The sequence below is a fragment of the Haemaphysalis longicornis genome, unplaced genomic scaffold (genome assembly GCF_048455015.1).
Source record: "Haemaphysalis longicornis isolate Haplotype H1 unplaced genomic scaffold, Haemaphysalis longicornis Haplotype H1 scaffold_9, whole genome shotgun sequence".
NCBI classification, from domain to species: Eukaryota; Metazoa; Arthropoda; class Arachnida; order Ixodida; family Ixodidae; genus Haemaphysalis; species Haemaphysalis longicornis.
This window is the reverse complement of record NW_027526460.1, coordinates 36,792,491-36,815,960: the sequence shown is the minus strand read 5'-3', so window position 1 is coordinate 36,815,960 and position 23,470 is coordinate 36,792,491. Positions and strand designations below refer to the sequence as shown.

General features: G+C 45.9%; 1 protein-coding gene across 1 annotated transcript in view; it reads left to right on the top strand.

Annotated features, from left to right (window-relative positions):
- The window catches only part of LOC144152798 (U3 small nucleolar RNA-associated protein 14 homolog A), a 41,037-nt gene that overhangs the window by 3,165 nt on the left and 14,402 nt on the right, over positions 1-23,470 (top strand). The window contains exons 7-13 of the mRNA XM_077684263.1: positions 2,272-2,349; positions 3,920-4,042; positions 10,638-10,732; positions 16,068-16,191; positions 18,496-18,573; positions 19,065-20,164; positions 23,340-23,456. Of these exons, the coding sequence (XP_077540389.1) occupies positions 2,272-2,349; positions 3,920-4,042; positions 10,638-10,732; positions 16,068-16,191; positions 18,496-18,573; positions 19,065-20,164; positions 23,340-23,456 (1,715 nt within the window). The remainder of the gene's footprint in view (positions 1-2,271; positions 2,350-3,919; positions 4,043-10,637; positions 10,733-16,067; positions 16,192-18,495; positions 18,574-19,064; positions 20,165-23,339; positions 23,457-23,470) is intronic.

Below are 23,470 nucleotides of genomic sequence, written 5' to 3'. Positions count from 1 at the left end.
CAGTTCAGGGTCCCTTGAGAAAAAAAGGGTTGTCTTCCAGCAAAAGTAGAACAGGCTTTGTCAAACTAGAACAAATCCCTTTGTCCCTTCAACCACTGTTGGACATGATTTCATTGTTCACTACTAATAATTGAAACTTGCATGTTTCAGCTTTTTGTTAATTCTTTCTAAGGGTGTTAGCTGACTTATTCCATTCACAATGCACTTTTTTACTAAGTGGTCTAATTTGTTATTCAATTTGTAGTTTTTGTTTCCTTCTTCGTCATTTGTGTTTGGGAAAAAGAGGTGCTGGTGGAAAGGAACATTTAGTGAACATTGTGAATTTGCACCTCAATTTTAATTTTTTTTTTGTCTGACATTTGTATGGATGAACTACTTGCTATAGCTAGCGTTTTAAGTTTTTACGCTTTGATGTGCTAATGAAGAATAAATAATTTAATCCATGGGTGCCTTTCTTACGTAAGCAAGAGCTGCTTGCCTAATGCAACTCACTTCATATCTAGGTATGTTAAATATGTGATCCTCATAATTTGGCCTGCTTCAAAAATGTGTTTTCCACATGCTGCTTTTTGTATAGTTTCCAACACGTATGCCCATGTTAAAGAGTTAATTTATTGAATGTCATTTACATTTGCCAGTAACTGAAATAGTTAATGCCTATTTTTTATATTGTTATGTAGCAGCAGGACAAGGAACATGAACCATGGGATAAGAGAACGATGTATTTACAGTATTTATTTGGTGGCCATGGCAGAGCCCACGCTGGCTGTACCCTGCGCACAGCTTCTTCCTCGGAGATTACTGTATTTACTCGAATCTAACGCACCCTCGATCGTAATGTGCACCCATTTTTCGTGGTCTGAAGAAGAAAAAACGCAATGTCCTCGATGGTAACGTGCACTAGGCTTTCATTATTTAATACAAAAATGCAACTTTTTCTCATTTGGAACAAGCAAGGCTTATTCCAAAGGTGGCTCGAAATGAAATGGGCCAGTTATTGCCGGCAAGACAGTCACCACAACGACGGTCCGGGGCAGCGGCATCTCTGTCATTACAGGTCTCTGAGCCGCTCGCTGCTGCTGCACGTACTCCGCCAGCGGGTCTTCTATTTGGGGATATCGCCCCCTCTTTGGTCCGCTGAACCGTTTTCATGTCGCCTTGCTTGTGAAAATTTTCTCTTTCTGTTTGTGCCAGTCCCACACGCAAGTGTCCGGAACACTGAACGCACGTGGCACGGCCTGATTTCCATCGCTTTCCACTCACAAGATCACTTTCTTCTTAAAAAACGCAGCATGGTGGTGAACCCGCCGTATCTTCGCAGTGGGAAATTCCATGGCGGAAAAAACAGGGTAACGCAAAAAAAAGACTACGCAGACAACAAAGGCAAACATGCGCCGACTACGAAGCGCTGGCTATGCGTTCAGTAGTCAAGCAGCCATCTTGAAACGTTGATGGCAATGCGGCGCCGCAGTTTTGAGTCGTACTCGATTGTAACGCACATGTGATTTTTTGACCTGTTTTTCCGAAAAAAAGGTGCGCGTTAGATTCAAGTAAATACGGTAGTGGGCATGGAGACGTGCACTCGTCTGTCCAGTTGGACGCCTTCTCGTGACAGGGTTATTAAGGTTCTTTTTGTTTTTAACTTTTCTAGTGTTTGATTCACTTTCGATTCCCCTCGGTGTTTTAGAAATCTATTGGAAACAGTTTAGTCCTACTTTGTTACCTCAGATAGCTAAAAGCTGCAGGTAATTCAAACACACATTTCTTATTATGCTAGCCTGCTGTACCTGTTTCATTTATCCATATCTTTATTGATAGCATATTTGTTTGTGATATACAGCATTGTTAATCGACCAGATTTTAGGGGAAATCCCAAAGGTGGAGTAAGTTTCTGCGAAGGAAAGTTTGGCATCCACCTAAATGCAGCCATACAGCTACAAAGGAAAGCTATACAGCTTCCTCAGAAACTTTGCAGTTGAAGAAAAATTGGACCAGGACGAGGACGAATTTTTCTTCAACTGCGAAGTTTCTGAGGAGGCTGTATAGCTTTCCTTTGTAGCCGTATGGCTGCATTCAGGTGGATTCCAAAGTTTCCTTCGCAGATACAGTATTCTTATCTGCTCCATCTAATGGCAGCAGAAGCGCTGTGACACACCTGTTTCAGTAAAGCAGGCATTGGGTCTTCGACGCCGTTACATTGTACTAGGCAAGCACATAGGCAAGCCTTGAGTGCAAGCAAGCAACAGGTGTTCTGTGTTTTCTTTCCCCCAGGCCGACCAGTTGCGATTTCCCCTCAAGCAGGCCGATCTGAGGATGGAGCGTGCTGGAACATTTATTCAGCGCATCAAGGTCAGTCCAGGCAGCCTTTCCGCATTTTCCCCGAGAAGCTCAGCATTGCCAGTGCAGTGATGTACCTGGCAGTGTTGGGCGCATATTGGTTGTTAAGTGCGTGAAAGAAATTCAAATGTTTTGGTAACAAATCGGTTGGGGTTTGGTTGATTTGATTTGTACTCGTTGAAAATATTTGATTGGAAGTATTTTGGACTGCTTAGATGTAGTTGGGTATTCAAGGAACTCCACCAAAAATGCAGAATTCATTGTAAAAAAAAAACTTTTTATATAAGCCAGTTAACTTTGCGTAAGCAAGTTTTAAGCAGGTAGACATGTTTTATGTTCAGGTTGGAACTGAGGTTTATTTTTTATGTATGTATGTGCACGTTGGATTTTATTGTTTGACAAAACCAGGAAAGGTACAAAACATCTCCTCCAACTGTTTAAAAATACATTTAAAAGCACATTAGATGGAAATGTGTGCATTACGTTCTATTCCTTGTAAACCAACTAATCGTGGAGATTTAGTGCTCGAGATATGTTGTTGCAAGGGAGGTCGAAAGTTCTATTTCTAGCTGCAGAGGCCTTAGTTCTGATGGAAAGCAAAGAGTAAGAAAACTTAGGCTAGAAACTTCAGCATGCTTAAAAGAACCCCCAAATAGGCTAAATTAATCCGTATCTCTGCACTATTGCGAGCCTCGCTCCCGGTGTAGCTTTGACATGCCACTCCTCTATTTGCAGATCGTAAATCAGCTTTATTTATCATTCTTCCCTTTTTATTTTTGTAAATATATTTAGGAAATTTGGGACAGCTGGATTCGAATGGGTACTCTCGATATTGAGACACACTTGGCAATTATTGGTTAAACGATGAAATTTGAAGTAGGCTGGAACAAGAAATTTTTGTGGGGCCAATTTCATTGTCTGGGATGTCTCATTACGTGTCGCAAATCTCTAATGGAAGTGTGCACTGACGAATGTGTACTGACTCCAGGGAGCATGTTCTAACCAACCTTTATACACGCAGGAAGACCTGTTGATTACGTTACAAGATGTGTGCATTTCACGACGCTAAATAAACTCAGCTAGAGTTTGCTGATACATGCATTTGCCAGAAATAATTACACCTGGGTTCATTAGAAAACACTTAATAGATGTAAGCAATGGCCTGTCAATGGTATAGCAGCTTCCAAGGCATAATGCATGTTGAAATCTGTCTGAATAATTTTTATTGCCTCTATAATTTTGCCACAGCAGTGGAGGAAAGCAGTTCCTTTCTTTTTTACTGCTCTTTTGACAGCATGGCTGTCAAAAATGGTGAACAAGGATTTTCCACAGAACTGTGGGAGTCCCACTGGGCATGGTTGGTTGGCCCTACTATGTAAACTTCTTGTCCCGCAGCTCTTCAGTAGTGCGGCCTGCATCCATGTTTTTAACTAAGGGGGCATGCTACTGAGGAGGTGTGGATCCATCTGAACAGTGCACCATAACTTTCCGCAATGTCCTACGTCTTTGCCAGTTCCTTCTGAAAAAGGAACTGGCTCTGATCTTCTTCTTCTAATGTTCCTTTCATCCACTGTGCTTCCAGCCCAGGACTGAGCTTGAGAAGGAGATCAACAAGATCCTGAAGGTCAGCGAAGACGTTGCACCACAGGAGGCCGCCCTGACGCCAGCTGAGGAGAAGGCTCTCAAGGCTATGAGCTTGGAAGAGGTGAGGGAAAAACGAAGTGGGGAAAAAAACAAAAAGGGCCTGCTCTATGTATGTATTTTGTTTTTTAAGCAGGGAACTTTTGATGCACACTAATCTCTTGTGTAGGGGCAGCAACCAATTCACTGTTCTCTTTTTTCACTACCAGTGCTCAAATATTTGCTGAAATTCGCGTGGAGACAAGGCAAAGGAGGGAATGTACGCACTCCCAATTTTTAATAATATCGCAGGAGTGATGACTGATCAGTGTGTCAGTGCTTTATCATGGTGTCCAGTGGCAAAATAGGCGAGAGTACGCACGCGTACATAAAGCCCTATCGTGTGTGAGCATCGTCTGCTGCGCTGTTTCCTTGAGAGCGATATACCCCCTGCCATGGTATCTGCACGACTTTGGTCATGGGAAACCAGGGTTATCTGAAGCACACGCGCATATCCAATGCGCGTTTAATGTTTTCTCGAATCGCTAGCTCGGCATGTTCATCATGAACGTTTACGCTGCTTAGCTAGTTTTGGCGGCTAGCAAATGGCTTTCGCTAATAAGAAAGGCAGGGGTTGTGTTTCTCTGAGGAGAAGAGCGTCGCAAGTGACATTCATACAGCACATTGTTCTATGCGCGTGCGCATATTCTCACCTAGTATTTCGCCGCGGAACACCGTGATGAGGTGCTGGAACACCAATAGGTCATCGCTGCTGTGATATTAATGAACATTTGGTAGGGTGTACATGCCTTTCTAAGGGCACAAACTTGCTTATTGAGCTTCTTCTGGGGCTAAGAAAAAAAGTGTCCATGTGATTCAAGCAACCAGTTGGTCTGTGCAACAATCATTTGCAATGATAAAAACAAGCTTTCAGATAACATTGTATTCTCTCTCATTGGTTCATTTTCTTTTTTTCGTTGCTTTGAATGCTATGCTATGCATCAAAAGGGAACAAAGAAAAAGTAAATATACCGTATAATGCGGAATATAGGTCGAGGCGGAATATAGGTCGACCCCCTTACCTTGTAGCCGAAAAATGCAAAAAAAAACAAACATAATTAGGTACCAACCATTGTTTTATTGAGACTATAACTTGTTTCGTCTCAGATTACTCATTTAAAACTGTCTGAAGTGTCGTCGGACGACTGCTTCTGGCTGGCTGTCGCCCACACAGCAGGTCGTCCTCGGTGCAGTCCAGGGAATTGCTTATGCAGCCCTTCTTTAAACACTCGCAAGACGATGTCATCGTGAAGCGAGCGCAAAGCATGGGACACTCGTGTGCAGACCGGAGCGACAGCCAGTCTGTGCAGGCGGTCAGCAAACATCCTGGGGTATCCATTCGTAGAGACATCGCACGATGCTAGCGGACAAAATTTGCCCCTTTGTACAGCAGCACAGGTGCACAGAGCAGCGCCCATGAAATGAGGCCTTCCGAGCGTTGCATACTGAGAGCTGCCCCTTCAGCTAACGCCGCTAGCAACACTTCTTTTGGTGATACCGAACTGGCGTAAGGCGGACACGTCATTGGCCTTGGAAAACCCCCAAATTTTCTTTTAAATGCTGCTGTAAACTGGCACTAAGTGCCTAAACTCATTTTGAGCAAGAAGAAAATTGCACGCACACACTCGCCGGCAGCGAGAGAAGCAACAAAACAAAGATGGCGTCGTGTCCGATTGATGGTGGTGGCGATGGTGCCTTTGGGGTTTGGATGGGCTCGATGGGCTGCCCGGTCGCCAGATGACAACTGCCAGTGACTGCAATATAGGTCGAGGGGTGACTTTTCGGCAAATTTTTCTGTAAAAAATCTCGACCTACCGTATAATGCGGAATATAGGTCGAGGCGGAATATAGGTCGACCCCCTTACCTTGTAGCCGAAAAATGCAAAAAAAAATAATTAGGTACCAACCATTGTTTTATTGAGACTATAACTTGTTTTGTCTTAGATTACTCATTTAAAACTGTATGAAGTATCGTCGGACGACTGCTTATGGCTCGCTGTCGCCCACACAGCAGGTCGTCCTCGGTGCAGTCCAGGGAATTGCTTATGCAGCACTTCTTAAACACTCGCAAGACCATGTCATCGTGAAGCGAGCGCAAAGCATGGCACACTCGTGTGCCGACCGTAGCGACAGCCAGTCTGTGCAGGCGGTCGGCAAACATCTTGGGGTATCCATTCGTAGAGACATCGCACGACGCCAGCGGACAAAATCTGCCCCTTTGTACAGCAGCACAGGTGCACAGAGCAGCGCCCATGAAGCGAGGTCGTCCGAGCATTGCATACCGAGAGCTGCCCCTTCAGCTAACGCCGCTAGCAACACTTCTTGGTGATGCCGAACTGGCGCAAGGCAGACGCGTCATTGGCCTTGGAAAACCCGCACCCTTTCTTTAAATGCTGCTGTGAACTGGCACCAAGTGCCTAAACTCATTTTGAGCAAGAAGAAAATAGCACACACACATTCGCCGACAGCGAGAGAACCAACAAAACAAAGATGGCGTCGCGTCCGATTGATGGTGGTGGCGATGGTGCCTTTGGGATTTGGATGGGCTCGATGGGCTGCCCGGTCGCCAGATGACAACTGCCAAATGACTGCAATATAGGTCGAGGGGTGACTTTTAGGCAAATTTTTCTGTAAAAAATCTCGACCTATATTCCGCATTATACGGTATATTCCGCATTATACGGTAGTACCGTGTTTTTGCAATTCTAAGCACCCTCTCCCCCCCTTACTTTAAAGAAATAAATGGGGGAAAAAGTTTGCTTGCGAATATAAGCACCCCTTTTTGGATGAGGAAGCGAGCCTTTCCCAGGCTATAGACGGTATTCGTTGAAATGTTTAGCGGTCAATTTCTTCGCTTAGCAACACTGGAAACGGCCACAGACATGGCCGATGCGCCACGGACACGGTGCAGCTTGTGCCACTGCGGCCGCACGCCGAAGAAAAAAAAGACACCGGCGTGCGTCACCTGCTCCGTTCCAATCCGATTCTAAACTGTGGCGCCAACAGAGATGTTATTAATCGCACTCACAGTGAACTCGACACAATACTTTGTGTTCGGCAAAGAGTTCGTAATGTGAAACACAGTCATGTGTTTCACAGTCGTGCTTAGCATGGACAAGTGCCGCCATCCCGCGGAGCTCGACGTAACGAGTGACGGCACACCGTGGCCTTCGCGATCGGCTACCGGCGGCGCGCACTCGCACGGTTGCATGGAGGAGAAGAGGGGTGCCTGATCTGCGGGCCGTGCGCGCAACGTCGCCTAGCAACAGACGCTTGGCCACAGATATGGCGGCGCACACTTGGTTGCCTGCATACATTCCACGCCATTGAATATCGAGGATAGAGTTAATACAGCCCAGGCCGCCAACCACGCTTTCTCACTCTGTTCTTGAGCTTTTCACTGCACTTCAGTTATTTGCAGAGCAGCGGTTCAAGCGGTGCTACACACTCGAGTGGTAGTGAGAGTGACTGAGTATCAGACGTAAGCAGTGAGTTCTCTGTCTGGGCCTACTTTTTTATAATATTTGCTGTATAAAACGGTTGGCATTTCTTCCTCTTCTGCACTGTAGCAGACGACTCTCATTATCATCAGTCTCATCAGCACGGACCGAGCGGTGGCACGCGCTGGCGCTGCACCCTCACGCTGCCCCCGCAGCCAGTTCGATTAAAGCCCTCATTCACACTAGAAGTGGGCTCTCCACTCCCTCATAACAGCTTGGCAGCCAGAGGACCTCGAGGTCCATTACAAAAACAATATTCCTTGCACCTGTCCAATCTTGCTACTGCTGGGAAAAGTGTGCGCTTATGTGGTGGGAGTTCATTTTAAGATGTTTCGAATCTAAGCACCCCCTTGCACTTTGGACATTGCGAGCATGAAAAAAATGGGGTGCTTGGAATTGATTAAATACGGTACTTTGGGCCAGTCTGAAGAGAAAAGCTCTGTTGTTTGCATGGAGAGATTCTTGGTTCTTTCTTATTTCTTTATAAAACATATATGTGTCTGTATCTTTATTGCTTTATGGAGATAAGTTATTTTGGAACCTTGCGCTCTGAATCAAAGCAGCACAATATTTAAAGCATTCAATGTTTGTTTTCATGACAAAACAGTGTGTGGGAGGTGAGCACGCAATCAAAGAGAAAATAGAGCTATCGTAGCATAACAGCCTAAACGTGCCGTCAAAGTTTTCAACCAGTAAACCCGTCACAGTCATGGGTTGCAAGTTCATCCCTTGCAAGGATAACGGACGATTTCCAAAGGTTGAGTGGAAAGGATTGGTGATGGGTCGTTGTGTTAATTAAATGCAAAGCAGGGGAAAAAGTACGTGACTTGGGCAGTCACTGCCCAAGTCACCTACTTTTTTCCCTGCTTTGCATTTAAGGCAGTCACTGACCAAATACCGCTATCCAATGCTGCCACAGATTCACTGCTGAGAGAACTAGGGAGGTGGGGGAGGGAGGGAGGTAAAGAAGACACGTCATAACCCGCTACAAAGGGGAAATGAATAGCAATCATCAATCATCATCAGAAGCACTGGAGGGATGGTGTTGTGCAAGGAGCAACGGGGAGGGTGTAGAAACGCTCAGAAGAATAGATTGCCTGGTGACTCGACCTTTGGCATGTAGCCACGGCTGACGCAGTGTAACAAAATGAAAGTAATACTGTCGGGAGGGGCAGGTGTGAAAATAAGTGGAAGCTCTGATTGAATATTGACCTGAATGCCAAAGACGAAGAATCAGTTATTCAGAAATATGGCTTGGGGGGTTGTCATGAATAGCCGTCTCCTCCGTTGTGTTGCGTTGTGCTGTCTTAACCCTCCCTCCTTATCCTTTTCCCCTTTTCTTAGTGCTGCTGTTGCCTTGATGGTGGGGTGTGATCTTTCCACCTCCTTCCTCCCACCCCACCAGCAAAGTGGCTAGGCTTGGCTGCTAGACACGCCATACCTGCCAACTCTTCCGAATTTTCCGTAAAATGTACGAATTTTGTCGCGTCTTACGATTTTACGAATCCTGCCTGAAATTTTACGAATTTTCGAAAAAACTGGGACCATCTATTTAAACGACACTGGAACCTGCGCTGCCATGAGAAAGCAATATGTAGTCTTGTTATCACCATCTGCGAAGCTGCGATTTCTGTCGTCTTCTCGGGGTGGGCTACGCAGCGGGGTGAACTCGCTGCTACCCCGGCAAGCCTGCTTATAAGCATGTTGTTCACGGGCTGGTTACGACTTCCGTGTTCGTGGCGCTCTTTGTATGACTGCCGCATCCTGTGCGTGGCACGACTGCGGTAGTTGCTTCGCAGTGCAAAGGCGGGCTCGAAGCCGCGAAAGCACTACCAAGTGTTCTCGAAATCGTAGATGTCTGAATTTGCTGCCCTTCCCAATGAAGTTGCTGCTCATTACTCTTCAACACTGACGGTTTTCATGTATGGTTGTGAAAACATGAGAACGCGTGAAGAAAATGTGAATCATTTTAGACTTCAAAATTAAAGTGTGCTGCCCACCACTCCTCCCAGTCCGCAGATATTACGAATTTCTACGTCACCAGGTTGGCAGGTATGCCTTTTAATACAATGTAGATCATTTATAACGTAACCGCTTATAGTTCAGGACCGGATATAACTCAGGTTTTTGAGACTGCCGGTTTGTTTCCCATAGAACTCCATGCATAAGCATACCGCTTAAAACACGGTTGGCCGAACCACAATACCGTTTATAGTGCTTTTTTTATTTATTTATTTTTTTGCATTTTAGGGTCGTGATTGGCGCATCTGGGGCGTCATTTTAGAGCCGCGAGAAAGAAAAAAGGAGACAGGATCAACAATGTGATGCAGCATGCTCCCTGCTATCCTCTAACTTCTACACACAAAAATAAAAGATAGGCACCCTTTAGTTTGCGTGTTCTGTTTGCACTCGCGTGTAGCACCTCGGAAGATAGCGAGCCTCCTTCCGCTCCCTCCGGGTGCGGTAAGTTGTTTGTATTAGAACATTGTGCAGATAAGCTACTGCACTTTCCCTTTTCGAGCGTTTGGAGATAGCAAGCCGTGACACAGGGGGTTTGCACTGCTTGTACATTGTGCTGATAAGCAACTGCCTTTGGCATCGCGAATGCCAAGTGGGGGAGGGGGGGGAATTCCCGCTCGCATTCTGGTGTTTTCCTGTGGCATCTGTTGATAGACACTAAGAAACGCAGCCGTGCCCCCTCAAAACACAATCACAAAGGAAGTTAAAGCCATATGCACCGCTGTTTGTAAGACTGCGCTTGCGGTTTGTAAGACCCTGCAGCAGCGGCTGATGAGAGGGGGGGGGGGGGTGAAAGAGAAGAAGAAAAAGACCTTGCATCTGTTTTTAAGTGCCGTACGAGTGATGATAAATAATTGCCTGAGAGGTAGGTTGCGATGCATTAGATTCGCGCCTGTTTTATTTATGGTGCGGTACTGCTTATGTGCGGATTTCCGCAGCTCCCACGATGTGTGTTATAAGTGCTCTACACTGTAGTATCCTCCCATTTACTGTCACGTGCTCTTGCAGGGAGCTGTCGTCTGACAGGAAGAAAATGTAAACAACTTCCTGATTTGCTGCGAGTGTCACCACCTGTCCTTCTTTTCGTGTTCTCCTCCACAGGCCAAGGAGAGGCTGGGTGAGCTGAGGAAGATGAGGGCTCTGCTTTCCTACCAAGAGATGAAAGCCCGGAGGCAGGGGAAGATCAAGAGCAAAAAGTGAGTGCTCAGGGCCTTGCACATTGAGCTGAATTGCAGCGCTGAACGTGCTTTGTGGGTTGGGAAAGCATCTCGCCTAGCAAGCAGTGAAATGCGTGCCTGAAGCTGGCAGCAGTGTGGGCTTGATGACCTGCTTTTGCTGATTAAAGCATCCTGAGTCTGAATTAGGATCTCCAGGTACCTTTGAGTTCAAAAACCAAAATCACAAGGTATTTCAAGGGTCCTCCGAATGCTCCGAATCTTGATGTTGTGATTGTATTCATTGGGAATTGGGCAGAATTGGTTCATTTCGTAAATCAGTGTTGCAAATGATAGAAAGGCCCCACAGGGAGCAACCTTTGCGTGTGAAATCATATTTTCAGACAAAAATAAAGTACTTGTTTGTCTTTCTTTATTAGAAAAACAATGTGAAGGGGGAAATTATAAGTTTACTGACAGTTTTTAGAAACAGTATTTTTTGGTTTATTTCCAAACTAGTGATGCACCACTGCTATCGACGCTACTCATTTAGCCGCCGAATGAGCTCCCCAACCTCATTTAGTCGCTAAATGCCATTCGCCTCGTATGTGATTTGGTATTCTCATGTAGCGCTGAACTGCTGACATTTAGAGCAAACGACGTTTGCTCAAAATCTTATTAGATTTGCCGTGTGACAGGGATGTAAGATAGCAGTGCACTGCCTGACACCAGGGGCAAAAGGTACTCAAAACATGTCACAGTAATCGTTTGACGTTTTCAGCATTACATGAAATAATTGCAGTAAGTTAGCAGAGAGCATGGAGGAAAATTAGGGACACATTTTTTTGGTGATGAGAGCAAGTCCCATCTGCTGCATTTTGCTTCAATTGTCTTCAATTTAAAGGGGCTCTGAAAGGCATTTTGAGCACACTAAATTGACTAGCGCAATCGTTAGATTGGGTCGTCAACATCATCTGTGCCAAGTATTACTCTTTTACGCGCAGCGGAAAGCTCACACTTTTGTTGCAAAGTTTGTCGCTTTTTTCTCACCCTTTCCTTCGTGTTTTTGGACGGCGCCATCTTCACATGTCTACATCATCGATTCCCAGATGTTCGTCATGAGCTAGACATCCTGCTATTGGGCGGCTTTTTCACGCACTTCCGCCAAAGAGATGAGTCGTCTGCTCAGCGTCGGCTCGCCGGCTGATCTGCCAGCGGAGTGCCGGAGTGCTTGGACATTTTACGACAAACGAAACAAGTGTAAACAAACGCTTAACCGTTTGTATTGAATGCAACAGGGCCATAACATGACATGAATATTCTCTTACTTGAGTACGTTCCACAAAGAAAGCGTTGAAGACCCGTGGCACTTCTTTCTTGCAATCGCAGAGAACGCCCTGAGCCGAATGCCCGGGTTTGACGCATACATTTTATTCAACTTCCAAACAATCCAGAGATGCGTTGCGAACGAACACAACGTCACAAAATGCGTTGCAAGTCCGAACCGCGATTGACAGACGATGGGTTGCCTCCTCCTGCCCCTCGTAAATTCGGCACTCACCTCGCGCGCGGTTTGCGGGGACGAACAGCAAGTCACTTAACTCTGGCGCACAAGCCGAGATGGCTTTTAGCCACGCACACTGCACATACCCCATGCGAGGTTGAGTCATACGCCGCTTGAGAAAGATAATCCAGACCATGGGAAGCACTATCCACCCGCAGAAGCACAATGTCGCATTTCATCGCGAAGCAAAGGCGTCCACAACACACACACCATCGCCTCCTGTAATGCCAAACGCATCTCGCACTTCCAAATGGGAGTGAGCGGTACGCCTGCAGTGCCCATGTACCGTGAGGTGGGGCCCCAAGCTGAACCGGGATCACGCAACCGTAACTGACTTCTGGAGCAGTTTGTGCCTTGTTGCCAGGGCAACCGATGTTTGATATTGTCAAAGAAATGGTGCTCGCTCCAGCGCTAGAAAGCTCAGAGTCGCGGCGGAGCATGTTTTGCCAACGTTGCCGCTCTCCACCACGCGTCGCTCCAAGCTGAACTGGCGTTTTGTGCACGGGTTCTGTATCGGTTTAAGGGGGGACGCGGCTTTCAACTTCGGAAAAATGACCAAAACATCGTTTTTTTGAAACCCGCATATTCGGCTTCTATGTTTCCTATTCTATGCGTCTGCAAAGTTTTTATGCTGAAAAGCGTCGCAAAGTGGCATAAAAAAATACTTTTGTCAGGCGCGGTGACAAACTATCAGCGCAAAAGGCCGAAAAAACGGCAATTTTCGGAGCGCTCTATCTCCGCAACGGTGCCACCGGGCGCGGCCATTTTGATATGGTTAGATCGGCCGAGCGATCGTCTTTCCGGTTCCGCTCGTCTCTTTTATCTTCGTTCATTCACAAACGCACAAACGGCAGAAAAGAAACGACGCACAAACGAAGCTAGAAATAGATGCTGAAGCGCTGTTGGTCCTCCGGTCGGGGCTCAGAGCAACGACCCTCCTGATTGGATGTCACGGGCGCAACGCAAGATGGCGGCCGCCTGAGCTGCGTAGCGAGCGCATTGAGTTCATTTTCGCCGCTTCGCTCGGCCGAGTTTCTGTTCAATCTGTGGTATTCAACACGCACGTTATCGCGATGGGAATGCCTGAGATCGCGAGCCAGATTACGGGAAGTTGTGTGGCTCGAAAGGAGGAGGTCATCGAACGCTTCGTGGTGCGCGTGACTCTACCGTCGCCAGACCCCGGAGGGTGACGCGGTGTGCGCGCTTGCGATAGCGGTTCGTGAAGTGAACTTTTAGTCGGGTTTGCGATGTTTACACGCTTAGTTATTGCTGTGTTTTGACTGTGGACTCGCTAGCCTTGAAAAAGAAACGGTCGACGCGTCAAACGCGCTGGCGCGCACGGCATAGCCGACGCGCATTGGAGCAGCACATGACTGGGCAACCGGTTACGATTGAACGCCAGTAGTTGTAATTAATGCCTGCGACGTTAGATTTAATCTTAAAAGCGACCTGACCAGCCATATCAGGTATAATTAAAGTTCGATATGTCGCGGTAAGCGTGCGCTACGATGCGCGCGAGCCATATCGCCTGTATTGCGCAACGTTTCCCGTGCACTTGTATTTTTCATGCAAACAGGCTTGAGTTAGTAATATAGGAATAAAAATATGTTCTCTGCATTAAAAATGTACGTTACTGTCGCAGCATTTAACAGTGATTTTTTAGGGAAATTATTGATACCATTGCTTAAGGCATACTGGCTTTGCTGCTAGAAACATTGGATGCCTTGAATGTCAAAAGTATTAAAAAAATATGCTCTTGCATTGAAGTTGGGAGTTATGCAGAATACTCTACCAAGCTTCAAAGTAGCTCATTTTCATCCTTGTGGTATGCAAACTTTTGGCAATGAACACCTCTGCACGTATGAGTACTAAGTTGCTGTGCCAGGCAGGATGATAAAACAAAAAAAAAGCCAAAAATGTTCAAATTTAAGTAAAAAAAATGCTCAACTTGTTGCCATGGTGACAACACTGCAAAAGGAGGCTGTTCAGTGCGATACAGCCAACCAGCTAACCTACTTTGCATTGAAAGCCCATTGAAACCCATCTCCCCCTTCGTTTGGTCTGCAAAGTGGGGTATGTACTCTTCACGGAGGAGCTGAAAATGATGTTTTCTGGAAAGAAAAAGGCTGTAAAAGGCACTCCAATTTCAAGGCAAGGCATTCCAGAAGCCCCATGTTCAAAAGGACATGAAAGGCTACAACCATGACGACTTTTGATAAGTGAAACCTATGTTGCAACTTCGGAAGCCGTTTTCTCAAAACAGTTTTTTTTGCCACCTCCGTCGCTTGTACCAGGGATTTTTTTGTGACCGCTGGGTCTATTTTGATTTCGTTTCTTGCATTACATTCCTTGATAAACAGTTCAGGTCGTGACACTCTTGGTTTTCCAGATTTGTTTTTTGTGATTTTTTTATTCGAATAATCGTTCACAGTCAACATGCCTATTGCACATTAACCTCTAAAAAAATGAAAACCAAAAAACATTGTGTTGTAAAAAAAAAATTCTAAAACTGTCACGACCTCGTCCATTCATTTGGGAATGCAAAGCACTTCGAACAAGTTTTCTATCGTGTTTTATAAGCCGCTCAAGCTCGGTACAAGCGGAACAGAAAGAAAATTTAATACATAAAAAAGTTTTCAAAATATTAGTTTGAAATTTTTATGGTGTTATCACGGAAGCATTTCCAGTTGCTGTGCCAATTTTCATCAAAATCCACAAAGAAATAAAAAAGTTGATTTTGAAAGCCACGTCCCCCCTTAAAATGTCTTTTTCGCATGCCGCCGGCAGGAATTACCACCGCCACAAAATAAGACCCGGCACCAGCGGGGCCACATCTGATAGGGCGCTTTTTGGATTAACAGTGCGCTGTGCATCCAAGGGAGCGAGCGCAGGCTGCGAGTTCGGCTGCGAGTTCGCCGCCGATAAAACGTCGCGTGCCGCCGATAGCAAAGTTCTGCGGCAACGTACACCGCGAAAGGGCAAGGCCAGGCCGCCGCACACATGGGGCCAGATTTTTCGTTCGCTTTTCCAGCCTTGAGCGGAGTGCGGGATTCATGGTGTCAACAAAGCTTGCCCGTAGCAGACGGCTGTGTGATCAGCGCAATAGCGGAAGTACGTCACCGCCGAGGAGCGCAGCATCATGGGAGGGAAGGCTAGCTCGCTGTCAACAGCGGAGAGTAAGTTGAAAGGAGGAGGAAACGCGGAACGACGATAATGCGCGGTTTTTGATTTACGATTTCTCAGCTAATACTCATCGCTTCAACAAAATTCTTGCGGGAGGAGATTGCTAATACATTGCTTTATTTGGTTACATGTACATCCACGCATCGGCGGAAGGTATTTCAGGACCCCTTTAAAGGCAGACACGTTATCAGGATATTGCGCTAAAACACTGAAGCGGTCCACAATGCAGTTGTGCAATCTGCCGGAACCTAAATTGGCATCCATAGAGAGCACCCACCAAATTGTATTGGTCCGGTGCTCTCCTGGTGGGGTTTTTAATGGAGCATCACGAGCAGATGTCACTGAGAGCCTTCATGCAACCAGCCCGCATGCATAGGCTTTGTTAGTGACTGCACTGGTAGAGCAAAAACTAACCGAGGTATTTGTACATCAGTGCACGAAGCTCTGCAGTTCTGCCAAGCAGTTTTCCTGAATTCTTTTTATATGCTGCAGGCACGGCACGCACGTGCTGGCCACCTTTAACGATTCTATTCCTTTGACAAGGAGCAAAAAATGTGTGCTAGTCACACTTAGACTAATGCATTTGTGAGCACTCGCACATCTTCAGCATCTTCTTTGTCCTCCTTGCAGGTATCACCGCATCTTGAAGAAGGAGCGGCTGAAAAAGCAGATGAAGGAGTTTGAGGAGCTCAAAGAGAAAGACCCTGAGCTGGCCATTGAGAAGCTTCGTGAGCTTGAAAAGCAAAGGATTCTGGTGAGTCAGCCGCAAGCGCTTGGCGCCTTAACTCTTTCGTGACTACGCCTATTCAAAATCGTTCAGTTTGAATGATACCTTGGGAGCCCCTTTTCATAGCGTTCTAGGCGTTGCTGGAACAAGTAAAGCTATGTGGAGTTACCTCAGAAATGGCTCATTCAAAATAAGTTTTGTTTCAGTTTTTCAACAAAAACGTGATTTTTTAAACGCGTTTGCATCATCTGGGTGTGGAAAAGGGGCATGGTCATCGCGCATCAGTGCTACCAACGAAGAATGCATGCCACTCGTAATTACTCTATAATGGATGAAATTGTTTAAAAAAACTGGTTATTGGAAAGGCCGTTCAATAATCTGCATTTTGTGTTTCTGTAATTAATGCCTAATCAAATTTTTTAGCAGAAAAATGTTTTCTTCGACCCCTAAAAATCGGTCAATTTTCCCGCAGTCACGAAAGAGTTAACGTTTGTCACAGGAAGAGTGGTTTGTTTCAGCAGCACAGTATTTTATTGTCAAGGGGGTTGGATGTGGTATAGCAGAGGAGCATTTGGGCATCAAGTTAGGCTGCAAATAACATTAACGATGTCGCTGACACATTTTTCACCTAGTTTATGTGTCTGTGCACTTCTCTCATGAACATTGAGGGGTTTCGAAATTGCGGGCCTAATGTTCTGGACACACTTTGAAGCTACCTTGCAAATTCAGGTGACGATTAACTTGACTGATTGATTACGAGGTTTAATGCACTGACGCTACACAGGCGATGAGGCGCACCGTAGTGGAGGATTCCGGATTAATTTTGACCGCCTGGGGATCGTTAACATGCGCCGAAATCTCGAACACACGGGCATTCAGGTATTGAACTCTAGATTCGAATTAATTCAGGTTCTCAAACAAGTGTTAAACACTGTGTACACGGGTATTATTTATTCCCTGCTTTAAACCACTGACTTGATGGTTGGAAGTAGAATTTCATGGGCCTAATTGATTTACAGCTGCCTTTTGTGCCAATAAAGCCCCATCTCAGTGTCTAGGAGTGCAAAGCTATAAAAGTTCATTTTTCTTTCAATTTCCTATATAGAAAGAAAGGGGGCATTGTGGGTTTGAAAAAAGGTGGACTCAGCGCATTTGTTTGATCTGAAAACTGGGGTTGTAGTAATACGTAGGTAGGCTTTCTTATTTAGAGAGTATTGGCAAGTGCAGCTTGAGCACAGCTGTGTTATCAGGATGCGAAAAGAGAAGTACAGGAGTTGAGCAGGCCCAACGCCAAGGAGACAAGATGTGCTTCCTAAAAGCATCTTCCTGTTCCTCTGCAATGGCATGCGACCTGTGCATTGCAGGTAAGCATGTAGCTGCTACTAAGGGAAGCGAGTGCAACTTTGCAGTGGTCGATTGAGAGTGCTGAAACTGTGATACATCCACTGCCTAACTAGCTGTACTTTATTCCAAGGTATGTATATACTGTGTGGTATATGGGCAATTGCTCATTTTTAGCGAGGCTAATTTCATGCATCGGTGTTCCGAACTTCGAAGGGCTTTGAAAATACTATGAAGTTTTTGAATAATGCCATTTGATTCGCAGCCGGATTGAATTTGTGTTATTCACTTCGGTACTTGAAAGTTTCAAATATTGGTGCATTCCTGCTCCACAGTTACAAACGGAGGAGGGTTTGCATGTTTGCATGTTTATGTGTGTAAAGTAAATGTTTTAGAGACAAATTTGGTGGTAACATAAACTGCTGCGCTAATTAGAGCCATTAGTGTACACTGAAAGGGAACACTTAGAACAAGAGCTGAAGGATGAGGGAATGGTAGACCACAGAGTAATAAGTGCGGAGACGGAATTGAGTATACTGATTCTTACAATAACCTTGTATTGATTCAAATTCACGGGATTGTGCTCCGCGGTTTTAGGCATCACCCCCCTTTTCCGTCCCCCTGCCTATTTGATCCTCTAATTGAAATGAGGGCGGGGAGGGGGGGGGATTATGCAGCATGCCTCCTTTCCAAGTTCCTTGCATCAGTGTCAAGGTTCAATTTTTTAGAGGCAAATGCTAAGCATGAGATTTTTTTGTTGGGTGCAGATGTTACCAAATTAAGAGAGTGTAGGGTGAAATCTATCTCTGTATGTAGTCTCTGAGGCTGATAATTTTTTGGGAGTTGCAAGGGAAGGGTCTTGTTTTCGTGGCTTTGGTTGAGGCAAGACAGATCTTTGATGCTACTGACACGTGTGCATGCTTCCCAAGCTCCTGGCCTTACGTGGCAGGGGTTGACAGACAACCGTCTTCTGTTGCTTTCTCCCTGCAGGAAAGAGTGTCGCTGAGGCACAAAAGCACAGGGAAGTGGGCCAAGCAGCAGATGCTCAGGACCAAGTACAACCAAGAGGTGGGTGTGGAAGTCGGATTTTTTCTTTCCCCTATGTGGACAGCACTTGTCTCCCCCTCTTCAGCAACTTCTTTACGTTTCTGCCACCCCCCCTCCCCATGTTCCTTTTCTTTGACTACTGTTTACAAGTTGTGTCTACCTTTTATTCATGCTTAGTGCTCTTTTGACTTTGGTGCTGTGGGATGTCACATTTCGAGACAGTCACAAGCTTGGAGATCTTGTCCAAAATCACAGCCTGTGGACTTTTGATGAGGAAGGCATGCTGGCTTCCACATGCCTTAAATTTTTCAAGAATAGGGCACTTGCTGTCTTTAATCACGAATAACAGTGAATACAGTGCAATTTTCGGATGAGTGAATGCCGCCTAGTAACATGAACCAGGAGACTCGCTTTATGTGATGACTTAAAAGGAGAATTTGTTGTTCTTTGATGCACTGTACAACAAGCTAAACCCTCTTTTTTTTTTTTTTTTATTCTTCTTTTGCGTCAAGAGTCGTGAGGCTCTCCTGAAACAGTTGGAGCTCAGCCGACAGCTCACGGTAAAGGCTCTGGTCGAGTCGTCCGAAAGCGAAGGCGAAATGGATGCAGGCGAGGCTGATGGTGCCCGGCCCCCCGCGCACAGTGGAGAACTGGAGGCCCGCTTCTTCAACGCCTCCAACCCGTGGCTCAAGAACCCAACTACGACAAGGCCCAAAGCTGGCAGCGATGACGCCAAAGATGCTGACGCGTCAGCCAGCGCTGTACACGAAGAGGGTGGCGACCAGGTCTTGGCAGCGGATGCAGAGGCGGAAAAGGTTGGCGAGAAAGAAAGTCTCAGCGAAACTCAACCTGAGGAGGAACCTGTGCCAGACTTGGTCAAAGGTGAAGAGGAGGACATGGATGCTGACAAGAGTGCCGGCAAGAGAGAAGGCGTTGGGCTAAAGGGATCGAAGCGAGGCAGGATAGCTAAGCTCCGTGCAGCCACTAAAGCTCGGAAGAGGAAACTTGCTTTGAGCGGTGGCAGTGAGGGCAAGGTTGAAGCATGCGATGCAAAGCAGAGAAGATCAGCGGCAGAGACAGTGAACACCACTGACATCGAGGAGGTCTTCGACAGACTGGGCAAGTTGGCTGCAAAGGGGAAAAAGGAGAAGCAGCAGAGCTTGAAGGCAGCGAAGGAAGCAAAACGGAAGAAGTCTGCCGTTGTCGAAAAGGAAGCTGCCAGTGAAACTGAGAGTAAGGAAGGGCACCTTGCAAGCGAGGACCCAGCAGGAGTAAACGGAGAGCCAGAGATTGAGCGAGCTGAGGCGCAACTGAGCGAAACGTTAGATAGGAAGCGAACGCTGAAGGATCTCGAGACTTTCGCGGATGAAGTCGCGACACCTGAGGCGCCTCGCAGGGCTGTGCCGAAGCCTCAGCCGCCTGAGGAAAAGGCTGACAAGGTTGAAGTTGACCCGACAAAGTTCCTCGAGGTGAAGCAGCAGACGTTGAGGTCGAAGGCGCCGGATTTGGGTGGGCCAGCAGACGATGCCTTGGATGATGAGGACATGGAGGAAGACCAGGCTGTCACTATTGCAGAGGCATTTGCCGACGACGATGTCATCAGTGCTTTCAGGTGAGACGCTGGGCTCGAGGTCTATAGTGTTCGTGGCTGTGATGAAATGTATTGCAAGAAAATAAGCGGAAGCATCGTACACTTGTAAATGTTTTAACCCAAAATGACGGGGACTGCCCGAAAAGTACTGATACAGTGTAACCTCGTTACAACAGATCTGGTTACAACAGATATTTGGATACAACGTACTGATTTGTGATGCTTGGTTGGTGTTCTTATCTGTGCCGTTGGTTAAACTTCCTTTAGCACGGATTCTGTTACAACATACATACGGCTATAACAGACCAGTTTAAAAGGTTAGTAAGTCCATCTTTGCACTTCTGCAGTGGACTTGTCAAGTGATAGGATTTAAAATTTATCATTGTTATGGTGCAACAAATCAGATGTTTACGTATGAAGTTACCATTATTGAAACAAAAAAATTTATGCCCCTATGCAATATAGATGGCTGAATCTTCAAGCTTAGTAATGAGACCTTTGTATTCATATTTATGTGCAGACTTTTTTTATACTTGTGTAGACAATGGAAATGCAAGTGTAGGTGGAAAAAAAAAGCAGTAATAATAGTAGTATGAGTGAATGAAAGGGTGCCATGCAACAGGAGCCCACCATACGTAAGAAGACTCATGCGTGTGATTTTGTGGCAAACTTCATAGTGCCACAAGAGGATAAAATCGCTGAAAAACTTAGGTAATCTTGAAGGGGCGCAGATACAGTGCTGAGTGTTGACTGGTGGGCTAGTTGGTATTTAGACATTCTTCATATACAGTGCACAGCAACAGGACGTGAAGAAGAGACGCTGACAGAGCACTGTTGCTGTGCGTGAAGAATGTCAAAATACCAACTAGCCCACCAGTCAACACTCATCAGCTTCATCCTGAAGGTTTGTTGACCTTAAATACCAACCTGTTTCAAATGTAACTGAATACTTTTATTGTTTCATTTTTTTAACAGTTGAAAAGGCTGAGCTTTTGTTATAACAGACTTTGATTCTGTGATTCCACAAAAGTCTGTAGTAACAGTATTTGGATTGTTCATACTTATGTTATAGCAGACTGAAATCATGATCACCATCATGGTCTGTTGTAACGAGTTATGCTGTAATGCTTTTCAGCCATAAGAATGGCAAATGGCAGCAAACAAAACAGATACCAGAAGCAAACGAGAGTGCTGGGGCATAATTCTGTAAAAAGGTGTAAAACAACACCCGTTTCTTTGAAATGGGTCATTTTGGCGTAAGAAAGGCATTTTCTCTTTTCGTTTCTTCTTTTTTTAATTCAAAAGTCCTCAATGAATGAAAAACAACAGAGTTTACTAACAGGTGCTGCTTGAAGCTCCGGTTGGAGGACTGGTTGAAATGATGCACTTCTGTCCATTGAAGATGTGGATCCAGGAAATTATGCATTTCTCACTCCAAAACCAGGTCATTTCGAAGTGGTATCCATCATCTTGCATGTGTTTAGAGAATCAGACCCCTGGCCATCATTTCAGCCTGACTTGGACGGCTCCAAGGCAGCATTTTACAAAGAAAGGCAGTGCATTCACTGACTTTCATTCAGTGACTGACTGCTGGTCATGTTGCAGAGAGTGGTGGGTTTACGTTAGCACGTAGCCTGACAGGAAAGAAGGCAATGCGTACAAGCTAGCCTTGCTAAATGTGTGCGATGATAGGGCATAAGGGAACCAACATGCAGAAGACAGCAGCTGAACCGTGTGCGAGGCAAAAATAATTTGTTCATAGAGCCGGAGCGGCCACTACTTGTTTGCGTGCTTTATCACATCATGAGCTCCTGTTTTTGCTACTGTGCAACTCTACCAGTACCGTGTAACTGATGCTCTTTCATTGCACAAGTAAAGCTGCCCAGGACTGTACTTTGTATGCCTAACCTGTAAGACCGTTGCGGGGCCAGCAGTCTTCTAGAAAGATATTTTTTCAACGTGTACTACAATCGAATCTCAATATAACAAACCTTGATTCAACAAACTTGGATTTGTCAAAATTTTCAATGTAGTACTTTTTATTTCTATTCCATTTTCCTTATTTTTGCCTCATAAGCAATGTACTCCCTTTAGCCAATTACTGAGTTTTCTATTGCACTTTTCATTTAACAAACTCCTCGTGCATTGCATGAGCATAACAGGAGCTGTTCGACAAGCAGAGGTAAACAAAACCTGAAGATCAGGAAAACAACCATTTGCATGCATCCTTTCATGGAAAATTGTTTCCAGTGAATGGCAGTTCGTCAAGCAGTAAACTAGACCATACCACCGCCTTGTCTGTTATGCACTTGCGAAAATCACGTTAATCGCAGGACTTCCATCCTTGCAAACACCTGGGAGTGCTTTGGCAGCTCCGTAACACGTCACCAGCAAGACATACTGCCTGTCACTCTTTTGGTTGCTTAGAGGTTAGAAAAGTCTTCTAAATTTGACATTAGCACAGTGGGGGTAGGCAGCAAGTAAAGCGGGTTAAAGGCCAACTTCACTCAAAATTTCGACCACTTGAAAACCCTATTTCCATATAGTCTGCTTAAAAAGAAAGCAAAATACAACAGCTGAAATACGCGCGTGGACGCCGCAAGCGGTCAGCAAAAATCGGCGATTTTGGAACCGAAACCGAGGAGAGCGCGGCCATTGCAGTGACGTCGCAGCCGTCCAGCGAGCGGCCGGACGGTTTGCAGCTCCGGAGAAAGTCTGCGCGCAAGCTCCACATGTGCACGGGCCAGCAAGTGGGTGAAGCGTGCGCAGCAGAGCTCGACCGGTTCTCCAGATGCGCGTGGCTGGCCAGACGAATAAGCCCCCGTCGGCTGGAACCCCACAGGCGCGTCATGGTTGTTTACGCGATCCGCTGGCAGGTGCAGCGTAGTCTGCGGCAGAGCTTTTTTAAATGCTTCTGACTGATTAACAGGCATTTCACGGAGCTACCACTTGTGTCCCAGCTGATTTGTGGGTACTTACTATGCATTAAAAATAAATTTGGTCGAGGTGAAATTTGAGTGCAGTTAACCTTTAAGAAATACTAAGCAGAGTGCAGAAAGAAACTTAAATTGTTTCAGGGTTTAAATATTTAAGCAGAGGCTTCTTTTAAACTTACACTTCAAGTTGTGTTGTCTCCTATGTAACAGTTGTCGCTTGCAATCCCCCCCCTCCCCCCCTCTTTTTTTTTCCTTAACAGGGAAGAAAAGAAAGCACAGGTGAAGCAGGACGCCCCCCAGGGTACAGACCTCTTCCTTCCAGGCTGGGGTGCTTGGGGAGGCGGTGGCATCAAGGTGGACAGGAGGAAGAGGCGGAGGTGAGGACAGCACC